Consider the following 13,353-nt stretch of genomic DNA (forward strand, 5'->3'; position numbering starts at 1 on the left):
CTGATGAAGACCTTGCAGGTCAAAATGTTGCAATAAAAACTTGGGAGCTTGCAAATTTCAGTGTGCAGACAGTGTCTCCTTTCCCTAAGTTGCAAACTAATTGTGATGTCACAAATCATGCTTGTAGGTAGATGCTTTAAACTGAGACTTGACAAGGTGAGCACAAACAAACTTTCCCCCTTCAGAAGATGAAGGTGAAAACAGCCTTCTAGTGTTAAACTCTGCACAGGGAAAGACACACATCCAAGTGAAGTAACAGTGCCTGGGTCCACTTGACAATTCTGTCTGATATCATGCAAGAAGTAACATGGAGCAGAACACATTTTTGAAGGGAGGGGGACTTAATTACAAATTTGTTTACTTGTGTGTTATCCTGAAGGGCTTCAAAAGCTGCAGGCTTTTGCGATAGCGGCCTCGTCTCTTTGGCCCCCTTTCCACCGATATCTCTGCCTCCTCTTCTTCAAGCTCTGGTAGCGGTTGCGGGGAGGACAGCGGCAGGCCCTCCACCCGCCCGGCTGCTTCCAGGGCATCAGGAAACATGGCAGACCCTCTGGGGAGATGAAGCAAAACTACATTAATCGCAATTAAGTTTCAGAACTGTGACAACAGCCTGAAAATATACTACTATAAATATTTACTCCCTGGAGCATTTAAGACCGCTGTGAGATAAAACCTGTAATTTCAACTTTAGTCTAGTTTTCAGACACGATGTAAAACAGGTTGGAATTGCTTCAGAAAAAGCTGATTCGACATCTTGTTACATCAGAGGTCTGGTTTGATGTAAAAGAAAAGTAGGGCTGCAAAAAAATAATTATTTTTAATTATTGATTAATCTGCTGATTATTTTCTTGATAAATTAACTATTCATTTGGTCTGTAAATTGTCAGAAAATAGTGAGAAACGCCCATCACCATCATCTTATCATTTCACCTCTATTGAAAACACTCAACAACATCTTCACATAGTTGCAACAATTTGTTTGAATGTTGTATAAAGTAGTTTACTTTTTCCAAAATGCATCAAGATTTTATTCCTCTGGAAAACCACTCCCTAGCTGACAATTCTAGCAAACCTCTCAGTGGGAAACAGATGAATAAAAACACTGTAATCTGCCTGGTCCGTCTTCCTTTAACACAGAGCACTATTAGAGAAGAGCAGTGTTTTGCTGAATCACCCTTTGAGACGCAAATAGACTCAAGAAATCACCTTGCTCAGAGGTCGCGGCACCTCTCTGGTACACAACTAAAGTGCTTATCTATTTAGAGTCGACCTGCCAGAAACCCCAGAAGCTCGGGAGCAGACATCTGAGCTGCCAGCATGTCCGCACACTGTCACTGATCCCCTCTATGGCAAAGCTCTGGGACAAGGTCAGCCAGACTCAGTGTGCGGTGCAGGTCGACTGTCCCGAGATTGTTGTAAACAATGAGATTCAACACAGATTGTAGGGGCAGCGGCAGAGTCACATAACAGAAATTAACGCAGTAAGCTCTGCTGAGAAATGCGCTGCAACAAATACTCACTTTCAGCGTAAAAGTGTGATGGGAACCATACTCTGGGGTTGAGAAAAAAGCATGAAAAGATGTTTTTGTGTATCCCTCTGCAGCAACGTGTGCCCATATCATGTGAAGTTTGTCCTGTGGCTGTGAACTTTTTCAGAGCTATTTTTAGAGAAAGACCGCTTGTCATTCATTATAGTCGAGAACCCTGCAGCCCTGCATTCCAAGAACTGCAAATAAAAGCTATGTTTACGGGCTCAACTTGTCCGAAAACACCGAGAAGGTTAGTAGGTGCACTGATAACTGTCCTCGAGAAAAGTTTACATACCAGCTGATACAGGAAAGAGACACATGTAAACAAAGCTCGCAATTAGGGCAGGGAAAGTTAATAAATACAGTTATGGTACACAAAGGACTGACCTACATTACCAAAAGGTAAACTTTGGCAAATGTCAAAGACACGGATGTTTTTGTTTCACCTGCATTTGTAGCTGACCTTGTCAAATATCAGTGTTTCCACCACATAATCAATACTGCTTCTCCAAACAAAACAGTTATGAAAAGGTCACTGAGTACAAGACATTTACTAATTAATTCACCCCCATTTCTGTCCTTTGGGTCATTCTTGAATCAAAGGGCTGTTAAAGAACATCACATTAATTGACAATTAAAAAAAAACTTTTGCCTAGTTTTCAAACTATTGCTAGATATGGCGATCATCACCATCACTTTGTCTCATCACCATGAAGCTAATACTTCTATTACTATCAGTGTTGTGCTGACAAGTTAAACAGCTAAAAATGCAGCTGACTGAAGTTTTTCATTCACAGCTCACTTACATTCACGTCGGGTCTCGCTCGGGTCACCTCAGCGGCGGTACAGACTTCAGAGCTTGTGTTTATGAGCAGGAAACGCAGCTGACCATGTTGCCTCTTCTCTAAGCTCTGCCATCAAACCTGAACTACTTCTGCACGAGCGCGCGGAGGCACGTCTTCTTTCAGCGGCGGATGAAAACACGGTAGGCAGGGAACACGGGCAAACTTGACGCCTCACGTGTATACAGTACGTGCCGCTTCCTTCCAGCGAAGCTCGGGGCGCGGAGTCCTACAGGGGAGAGGAATTCCCGATAACACTGACGTCATAGCGGCTCCGCCAACCGGTGACGGTGCTGAACAGTCACCGTAGTAACGGGAATTATGATGAGGTAGTACACGCGCGAGACAGGGGCGGGACCATGGAGTCGGGAGGTGGTGGTGGTGGTGGTGGTGGTGGGGGGGTGGGGGGGGGGTTGTGGTGGTAACGGCGCCGGATCGCACTGACATGTGATTGGCCACCATCCTTTTAAGATCATAAACGTAATAAGTAACTACTGTGTTACTACTGTGTTTTTAGTAATGTCTTTATTTTACTTTTTTTTAGAGTCTCAAAACGTTGTAAAATATATTAAAATCGTGGTTAAACGAGCAAACATGAAAAAAAGTAAATTATATCAATGTTTAATAAGATAATAAGATCTTCCAGATGTTTTGATGACTCATTCTTATGAAAAACAACTTGTTTCAGGTACCTGATTGGTCACTTTATACATAAACTCATATACTGTACATTTTTAGGTAAACCGTCTACTATTTTATACATCTACTACACATTACATGTCAAATAATGTACTTGTTACTCCACTACATTTATTAGACAGCTATTAGTTACTTTGCGTATGAAGATTGTACATACACAACATATGACCAGCTCATAAGATATGATATTAGGGATGGCCAATATCTTGATATTATATTGATATGATGATATGAGACTAGATATCGTCTTAGATTTTGGATATCGTAGTATCATGATATGTCTTTTCCTGGTTTCAAAGGCTGCATTACAGTAAAGTGATGTAATTTTCTGAACTTACTTATTTGACTTTACCTGCTTAGTCATTATATCCACATTACTGATGATTATTTATCAAAAATCTCATTGTGTAAATATTTTGTGAAAGCACCAATAGTCATCTCTACAATATTGGTGCAATATCGATATCAAGGTATTTGGTCAATATTTTGTCCATATCGCCCAGCCCTAACTTCTAGATATGACGCTACCAAAAACAGTCAAAAATGTTACCAACTCATCCAGGTACAACATGAAAATGCAGCTTATACGTTAATAGTCAGTAATAGCAACTCCAATAATATAACACACTGTATATAATAATATAACACTCTGAAAGAGGCCATCTGCCTAATGAGTACTTATACTTTTGATACTTAAAGTAAATTTTGCTGAAAATTACTTAAAACTATTCTTATATTACTGTACTTTTATTTAAGTAAAATTTTAAATCAAGGACTTTTACTTGAGGGTCTTCTATATTTTATTTATTTCATTTAAGTAAAGGATCTGAATCATGATCTGAATACTTCTTCTACCACTTAAAAGAAGTATTTGCATGGCAAACAGAGAGAGAGGCGAATGTCACTGTGCATGAGAAAGTATTCTCACTTTAAGAGACTGGAAAGGGGCTTTTTTTCCATGGAGGGACAAATCTTGGGCCTTAGGCCCAATCCCAGTGTCCACACTCATGGACTCACAGACTTTAAGGCGCGTTCCCGCTAAATCCGTGAGGGCTTAGGGCTGTCCCACTGTAAAATCATCAAGTGCAGGAGGGCTCTCCGGCAGACATTTTGAGCCCTTTATGCACACTTTCTGTAAGTCTGCATCTCTGCAGACTTTGCCTGAGGGAATTACCCACAGTTCATAGCGTTGTGACGTTAAATCAGCGTTAAATATGGGGTTACCAGGGGAAGCCCGGGAGCGTTAAAAAAAAAAAAACAGTAAACAAACTGGCACATGTGTGTTCGGCCTGGCATAGTGGGTGTGCTGGTACGCCTAAATTTACAAAGAAACACTATAATAACAAGGATTTAAGACGGTAAATAACAACACATGAAATCAGAGGAATGCAAGTAGAGGTTATATTACACACATTCATCAACCATTTATTTTTATTTTTTCTTAATGATGCTGTTACCTTTCGTCCACTCTGTAAGGCAAGAGCCTGGAGGACATTTAAATCAGGCAGTCGGTCCCTTACTTGAATGTCATACACATGATTATTTTATGGCTTGGATATGTTTTCTGTATCTGTTTTACACTTTGTTTAATGTATTATGTGCTTTATGAGTGAGTGGTTTTACTGTTTTTCTCTTTTTCTGTTTTTGTTTGAGTGAGCCCACTAAGACAAATTCCAATCAATCATGTTGATATGTGTGACAAATGCCTCTTGCATGTTACATTAAATACATAATTTGAGCTTTAAATGGTCATTACATATGGCAATAAAGTATTGAAGTGCCTTGGCCATGAAGAAAGTGCTGTCCCATTCCTATTTAGACCATTTCGAGCACTTGCGGCCTCTCGCATTTAAGCATTTACCAAGTGATGTCAATTAGGACTGTGAGGGTTCAGGGTTTAGGGATTAGGGGGGACTTGCGATTGGGCCTTGGTCTTTCTACAATACTTTATTTGGCTGTAAGCCTTAAGGTAAACAAACTCTGGCTTCTCCACTCCTGAGGGTGTAAAGGGAGCCTTCAACCTTTTATAAAAAGTGTATTCCATAGTGTAAACAGTTGATGAATCAATTAAACATCATTCAACAGTAATGAACTGATTCCAATTATGATAATTAACCATTTTAGTATTTAGTTTCTTAGTGAGAATATTCATGCTGGTCACAGTTTTGCAATATGCTAAGAGGTAGTTGCCTTTCTCATTTATATATCCTGATAAAATGAATATTTGGGGGTGGCTTTTGATCAAACTAACTTGTAATTGGTAGCTGTCACTTTTTTTTAGACTAAATGATTAATTAATTACTTAAAAATAGACACATTCATTTAAAAGTAAAATGAGTTTGCAGTTGCAGCTGTTGTCCATCAACACCTTAACGAGTTTATTCACATATCCGACTAACCACTGAAGTTAATTGATATTATGACTGAGAGTACTGTTTGGCTACAACACATGCTTATGCATAATTTACGGTATAATTCAGATCATTACAGGGAATCACGTGGAGATGTTTGTGAGTGACAGCGTGGGCGTGTTTGTTTTTGAGTGTCATGATAGTAAACTCACACAAAGCACCACTATATACACCTACCAGTCTAAAAGAGGCAGTGTGAGTTAGCTGTATGAATATTGTATATATCATATTTCACTAAATGTTCCTAAGTGAGATTTGAAGGACCACCTTCATTCTTTTACTTGTCACCAGCTGCAATCGTGTTTACATCTAAATTAATCAATTAATTCTGAGTGCTACTTATAACACGTTAATCGAATCCTAATTGGCACAGCTTAACCAACAGAGGACAAGGAGTCACAATTAGGACGCCATAAACAAAAACAAACAGAAACTCCGAAGCAGACAGAGGCGCTTTAGATGTTGTGGTAGACTGCAATTATCAAGCTGTGCTGCTGGTACAAATAGAAATGCTGTCACTGGCTGTGAGACTTTCACCATCCTAACCATGCTTTGTTTACTTTGTTGACAGGAGCATGGATGAGTTAGACTGAAGCAATATCTGCCAAATAAACTGTAAACTCTCTCTACAGTGACTTGAAGTTGTTCTCGCATAAATGATTAAGACCCTGAGCCCAACTGGTTACACAAATAACAGCTACACTGAGACCTCCTGATGGGCCAAAGGCCGTGCACAACATGACTCAGAACAACGATACAGCTGCAACTTAACAGCAAGCAAAAGAACAACTGGCTCAGTAAACTGCATGCAGGTGCACTGAGGCTTGTTTTCACACAAAGTTGTTAATAATGTGTGCAGTCTTTATTCAGACTATATAATTTTTATAGTATTTAATGCTCACCGGTGGTGAATCTGTCATCCTTGGATAACCAGTCCTGTGCTCTACACAAGCAACATGTAGGTTCTGCCCACCACGCCTTTGTTTTACTGCAAATTATCATGAAATTTAGCAGGATGGAGTATGTGTCAGCATCTTGAAACAGGTTCCTTAAACCAACTTAAACCAAACCATTATCATACAACTGAAGTCACCTTCATCAGGCTATGGCTTTGGAGCACAAACATCCTCTTGAATACAAGTACATGTGACTTGAAAAAAAGAGAAAAGAAGTAGTATCTGTCAATATTGCCCTGGTGATGACACCAGAGGGTTTTGTTGTAAGTGTGTTTACAACAAAACAGGTTGGTACCGAGAGGACTCGTCTCTCTTGAGTAGTTGTGATTCATGATTAGATAAAACAGTGCAGAAAAACAGGCTGACCTCCTTCTCTATTCGTCTTCAGTTCCAAATAAATTTCAGTGTAATGAGGCAAAACATGCTTCTGATCTGGGATAATTGATTTAATTTTGTGGAAAAGTAAAGAAACGATTTTTGACAAAAACACAAAAACGATTTGCTGAACTAAACTCGAAAAATGAGCTCAAGAAACGGGGGAGTTACAGGCCAAAGTGTTGGACTTCAGACTGATGGTGGTGCTACAAGGACTGCTGATTGGACCTCAAAATGTGTACCAGGGTCGCTTGAAGTAAGTATTCAAAGAAATTCATTAAACACACACACACACACTCACACAGACATAAATAAGGACTCAATTCCATCTAATCAAATTCACATAATGAAAAAGCTACTGAAACTCACTTTCAAACCAGCAGCTTTTACTTAATGCCATAGATCTCAAGATTTCCTGCTATTAACATCACAGTTTTAGCAAATAACATGTCCTCAGGATGTGCAACATCCACTTTGAACAACATAATTAAATCTTTGCTGTGCACAAACCTACAGAGGGTTTGATGGGATTTCAATCGTCTTGAGGCCAATCTGTCAGCGCTACTGCGCACTGATGAACAGGCTGTATGGCCAGTGTCTCTGCTTCAGCCCTAATTAAACAAATAGAACAAAATAAATTCCAGAGATGTATTTATGAGGCAAAGTTTATACAAAACAATAAAGCATACTACTTGCTAAAGGCTTTTGTACAAAGTGATTAACTGCACCATGAATTGATAAGAATATGAGAGACAGAAGACTAATTATGTTATATCGAGTGGTTACCGCATAGTTGCAGGACTTGTCAGCAAATATAAAAAAGAATTTCAACAGTTTATCGTCTCTGCTTCTTCTTTTCTTGCAGCATCTGTATTCAGTGTGACTTAATACAGTGGTGCAATCTCACGGGCGGCTTTCTCTGCACCACTGACTGACAGAAAGAAGCAATACACGAAATAGTGAAGAAAATCATCGACAGCGTCTCACTTTACTGAACTGAGAAATTTGCTGAACTGCAATCAATGCTCAGAATCTGGACTTCGCTATCAACCTCCTAGGACAGTTATGATAACTGCCAAGCCATAGTTGAGTCTGAAGCACAGCAGGATCACCAAACTCACTTTTTTTCTTCTCTTTTCTATCAGTATTACATGATTTAGAAAGGCTACAGTATGTTGTCACTGATGGCCGTACTCTGAGAAAAAGCTATTTCTAAACTCTCAATTGAACTATGTAGTATTCTCCACAGTGAGTTTGTGAGTGATTACTCAATCCGTAGCTCCAGACACCTGAAATTTACACAAAATAGACTTGAGCTGTTGACTCGGTCCTTTCACTGCTACATTTGGAATTTTTCACTTTGCACAGTCCTCAATACACAATATCATCATATAGTCCCTCACCATGCTGTGAACTTTGCTGTAGGGTAGGCATTTCCATTATTTATGGCCTATTGAGGCCTCTGTCAGAAACACATTGGTTTCTCTGCCTCTTCTATGATAGTGATTGTTAGATATAGGTGCCAAATGGTGAGTCTACAAGAAGGATCCTGCTCTGTTTCCAAGAGACAAAAAGCATTGATATTTTCTTACATTAAACTCTAGTGCAGCTGCACCAGAAACATCTAAATATGACATTACAATGCCAACATCTGACAAGCTATCCGCACAAGTAAAGAAAAACACTTCGCCAAACAGCAAAATAGATGTAAGGTACATCGCCAATAGCTATTTGTCAACAGTATTTCACAGAAACCTCAGTGTTCTCTGCAAATCCAGTCTCCTTTATACCTTAAATGTTCCAGCAGATAAATGCGGAGCACAGCTTGTTTGTTTCTTCGTGGCGAGTTGTCAAATTCCATTAATATTCATAAATCAGACAGTAGCATTGCACATTCTAATTACTTGGCATTTATTAGAATGCGGGTCTTGTCATTTACATAATGCAACTGAAGAGAGCGGTGCAAACGTAGTAGGCTTTGAGTGTGCGAGGAAACCGACATGAAGCAGACTTTTAATATTTTAATGTGAAGGTGTAGACGCTTTCATCATGAGCGAGATTATGTGTCCGCATGTATAACCTCAGGATTGTAATCAATATGATGCGGAGGATGAATTCAAATGGACCGAGGCACTCAAGTGAAAGTCTGAAAGCCATAATGCAGTACAACGTGTCATTTGAATGGACCAACTGAGTTTGTCTATGCTCAGTATTCAGCAAAGGTATTTTCTTTATGTTTTTGGTGCTGCTGTGTTTAATTTGATCTCAAGATCTTTCTAACCCTTTCTAAATTCTTCAGTCTTTTCCATGATATTTTTCAGCTTCACCATGTTTGTAACAACCTTGACGCATGAATGCATCTTAGAGGAAACTGCAAATGCCTTTCTTCAAGACAGTCAGGACAGGTAGAGCCAAAACAGTCAATTTAAGACTCAAATAAAGTGCAGTGACACTGACTTCCAATTAGGGCTGTAACTACCGATTATTTTAATTATTCATTTATCTTCTCAGTTAATCACTTGATCATTTGGTCTATAAATTGTCACATAATTGTGAAAATGCGCATCACAATGCCAAAGTTGACATATTCAAATATTCTTTTCTGTTTGACCAACAGTCCAAAACTCAAAGATATCCATTTTACAGTCATAATAGACTAAGAAACAAGCAAATATTTACATTTTAGAGGCTACAACCAGTGAATTTTTTGCTGAAAAAAATTACTTATTATTTAAATTGTTGCAGATTAATTTTCTGTCGACTAATCATTAATAGACTAACAGCTTTAGCTTTACTTGAAATGAATAAATTCAGTTTTCATGTCACAGACAGGCATATTCTGAGAAAGCAGAAATGTCCCAGCAGCTACACCCTACTACTCAGCTGCTTGCCTCATGATTTAAATTATGAGCCATGTATACAGCTCGTTTGAGCGGATTTGGTGTCTTTATTCTTCCTGTTAGAGATGCTGCTGCTTCTCTGGAGGAACCACAAAATCCCTGACAGTAACTTGAGGAACAGAGCTTACAAGTTGACAGTCAATCAGGCTTAATAAAGGGTCAGTCATGCATTGAGCGAAAGCTCAGGGGCTGTCACTGTTGATTTTGCTTCATTGTATCCTTTAGGATCTTGATCAAGCTGTGCAGCAAGGACTCAAAAGACATTAAGAAAAGACTGATGCAGTTTTAATGACACTGACACAGTCAGCTTCGTGGTTCATCCACGGCTGCAGTCAGAAAGTCTCCTTTTATTTTCTTATAAATTAATGATTATCAGCAAATATTATAAATGGTAATTAGCATGTGATAGCAGTAATCACTGCTAAGGAGATTTATAGGAAAAGAGACAAAGAAAAGCCTAAAAAGCCACAGAATAACTGCATCAAAAGATGATTTCAAACTGAATATAGATTTTCCATTATAAAGCTGGTAGTTACTGAAATGTTGACCATTTCTTAAATTTTATGCTCCCTGTGTTCAGGTATGCTGGATGTTAAAACTGTGTTAATTGCTTTTCCCCACTAGAACTTAAAATCAACAGACACAGCTCTTAACCCTTATATACTGTTCATATTCTGACCCTCATAATTAGTCTCTATACCAAACTTCTGAAACGCAAATGTATTTTTCATCCATAAATACCTCATCAGTCATCCTTAATTAAGTTTTCAAAGAGTAGAGACAGTGTATTCTTTAGGGTTTACACTATTTGTTTATGGAGAAAAACATTCACAATCACACTATATTATGGTTGTATGTTACCTAAAACTGGAGATCATAACACATTTTCAATGAGTGTTGTTGAATATGAAGAATGCAACATCAGAGCAACATCAGAGCAACATTTTTGAATGTTGATTTTTGAATAAATATGGATCAAATTTAACCCAGAACACCCTCTACAGTATGCACAGAAATGTGCATTAGCTGCACAAACATAAAAGCAAAAGTTGACATATTTACATTTTTGTATATTCTGGGTCAAAAGTCATAACATTTCAGGCTAAAAGAATGGTGTTTAGTGTGTTTTTACTGATCTCAAATGTAGAAACGGGTCAAATTTGACCTGAACAGTATGTATGGGTTAAAAGGTTGTTGTGCTTTTAACATGTGGAAGTCAAGTTATGGTTTAATTCATGAGAACAATGTTGCTAGGTAACAGACAATAAAGAAATGGCATCCCATTGTTGTATGGTTTTCAAAAATAGTTAATATTTTGTTTCCTGCAATTTACTGTCATAGCAGGGGCAATGACAGCAGAGCCAACAAAAGTAATTCTTAGGTAAAGTGGTGCTTTTAGCGTCAGCCTGCTAACATGCTAACATACTGATGTTAAGCAGCAGCTATTATGTTTGCCATGTTCAACATCTCAGTGTAGTGTGTTTGCATGCAAATATTGGCTAATAAGCACTAAACTAAATATAAAATACGACTGCAGCTGATGGGAATGTGTTTGTTTTGCTGGTATTAGGTCATAAAACAATGTATTAGACAAACTGAAATGTTGACATGATGATGGCGCTAAATGGAAAGTCATGAGATCATCAAAGTTATTATAATTCATCGTGTAGGGAACATTCATGTTTGTACAAAAATAGCCGTTCAAACATTTCACTCTGCCATTTAATGCATGCCAACTTCTACTATGCAAAGATAATTGCTCAAATATCATCATAATTATGGGTAAACATCACATTCTTTCATGTAAATGGAAAAATCAGAAACCCTCACAATTGTGTTTCAGTAAATGAGTTAAATAATTATTTTTCTTCTTTACTAATATTAGCTGACACACACCAGACAATACAAATAATGTGTCACAGTTTCTGGTGTTTTGACCAAGACTGTGTTTTTTTATTCATTCATTTAATTATCTTTGTCACCACATGGGCCAATATATCTCAATATATAAATGATTTATGGTACAATGAGTATGTTAAGTATTGAAATCTAATTGAAACTTAATACATTGACAGCTGGAATGTAAAGATATTTTGCCTTATGTATATTTATTTTTATTATGTACATGTAGTTATTATTTTATTTATGTATCTGTTTTAGGGTGAAGTGGGACAATTTTTGCGATTGGCACTTCAGCAATATATTTTGATATAAAGGCAGTACATTATATCCACACTCAATACCATTCTTAAATCTCTGAAAGTGTTTTCTACTCATATCAGAAAAGAGAATGTAGATATCACACTCTGAGAAAAAATGGCAAATATAAACGTGTTTCTTGTGCCAAATTGTCCCAGATTATGTGCCATTCCTCACTGACACTGACTAACAGGTCTAAATCACCTTACATACAATAAAAACTTGAAATAAATAAAAACTCTGGTCAATACACTCAAGACGAAAGTGCATGCACATGTTTGGTCATTTCAGGAGTCTAATTATAATGTTATATTATGGTAATGTATTATATTATGTTAATATTAGTTAGTTATGTGTTAATATTAGTAATAATATATTGTGTATATATATATATATATATATATTTGCAATCTGCATAGTGAGTATTACAAGAATAAGACCCCTGAATAACTATTAGTATGGCACATTTAATGTGATTAAATGCATATTTCACCAATTTAAGAACACATATGACTGTCCCACATTAGAAAAACCATGATGTCCCACATTTCAAACCACATTTTCTAAAGTGGGACAATGAAGAATTGACTGACATTTAAAAAAAAATATGACACCATATTATAGCATCTTTTGATGCCTGATCATAAACACACTGATAGTAATCGGCAACATTGCTTCATTTATGACTCTAAATCGTTTGTCACTGACCTTTGACTGGATTTAACTGCAGGTACTTCCTGTTGGATTGCCCCACCCCAATCCAGACACCCCATGTTTAATTCGACAGCTGTTCATTAGCATTGTTTGAAGAAGAGATAAATGCATTTGAGCTTAGATGTCACACATTAGTCTAATTCATCCTATATTGACAGTGTGGCCTTTTTGTTTGTTTGTTTGTTTTTTTAAATCTGCTCTAATTTTTGAGGAATATTCCTTCGAGAGATTGTACATGTTCAAAATAGAGTTTAAAACAACATCAACAGCAAAAACAAACAAAAACATGTCACTGAGCCAAATGTTAACCTAAAGGTGGCGCTATAGTTCACTAAAGACATTGACAAAACAAGATATATCGTCTAATGACCACAAACGTCTGCACCACATTTCGTGCCATTTTTTTTTTTTAATTAAAAAGGTGATTTTAATGGCCTCTGATATTTTTGAAAACATTTGCATAACTCTACAGTAAGTCACAACTCAAGCTCTCAGAAAATTCCCACATACCAAGAGGTGAAGACCATAAATGGGAGTGGCTCGTAAACACGGTAAACATTAACTATACAGTATTACAGTATCATCACTTCATAAACCAGCTGACATGTTAGAAAACAGTTACTGCTACTTACACATCTAGCAGATCTTCAGCTGAGCCTGCTGACCTGTCTGGACTCACCTGACGCTACTGTCGACACCAGGAAGTTGACTCTTTTTCTTAAAAAAAA

The 13,353-nt window shown here is 37.6% G+C and overlaps 1 protein-coding gene across 3 annotated transcripts in view; it reads right to left on the reverse strand.

Annotated features, from left to right (window-relative positions):
- Positions 1-13,353, reverse strand: part of wu:fb13g09 (ATP-binding cassette sub-family C member 5) — a 36,215-nt gene extending 22,862 nt beyond the window's left edge. Inside the window, exons 1-3 of one of the 3 annotated variants that reach the window (XM_067599746.1) lie at positions 7,327-7,423; positions 6,384-6,469; positions 362-550 (exon numbers count right to left, since the gene is read on the reverse strand). In XM_067599746.1, coding sequence (XP_067455847.1) covers positions 362-540 — 179 coding nt within the window. In that variant the 5' untranslated portion in view covers positions 541-550; positions 6,384-6,469; positions 7,327-7,423. Of the gene's footprint in view, positions 1-361; positions 551-2,335; positions 2,642-6,383; positions 6,470-7,326; positions 7,424-13,257 lie in introns of those variants that run through there. The other 2 variants (XM_067599745.1, XM_067599744.1) reach the window with 2 other exon arrangements.

This window comes from Thunnus thynnus, chromosome 9 (assembly GCF_963924715.1).
Source record: "Thunnus thynnus chromosome 9, fThuThy2.1, whole genome shotgun sequence".
Taxonomy (NCBI): domain Eukaryota; kingdom Metazoa; phylum Chordata; class Actinopteri; order Scombriformes; family Scombridae; genus Thunnus; species Thunnus thynnus.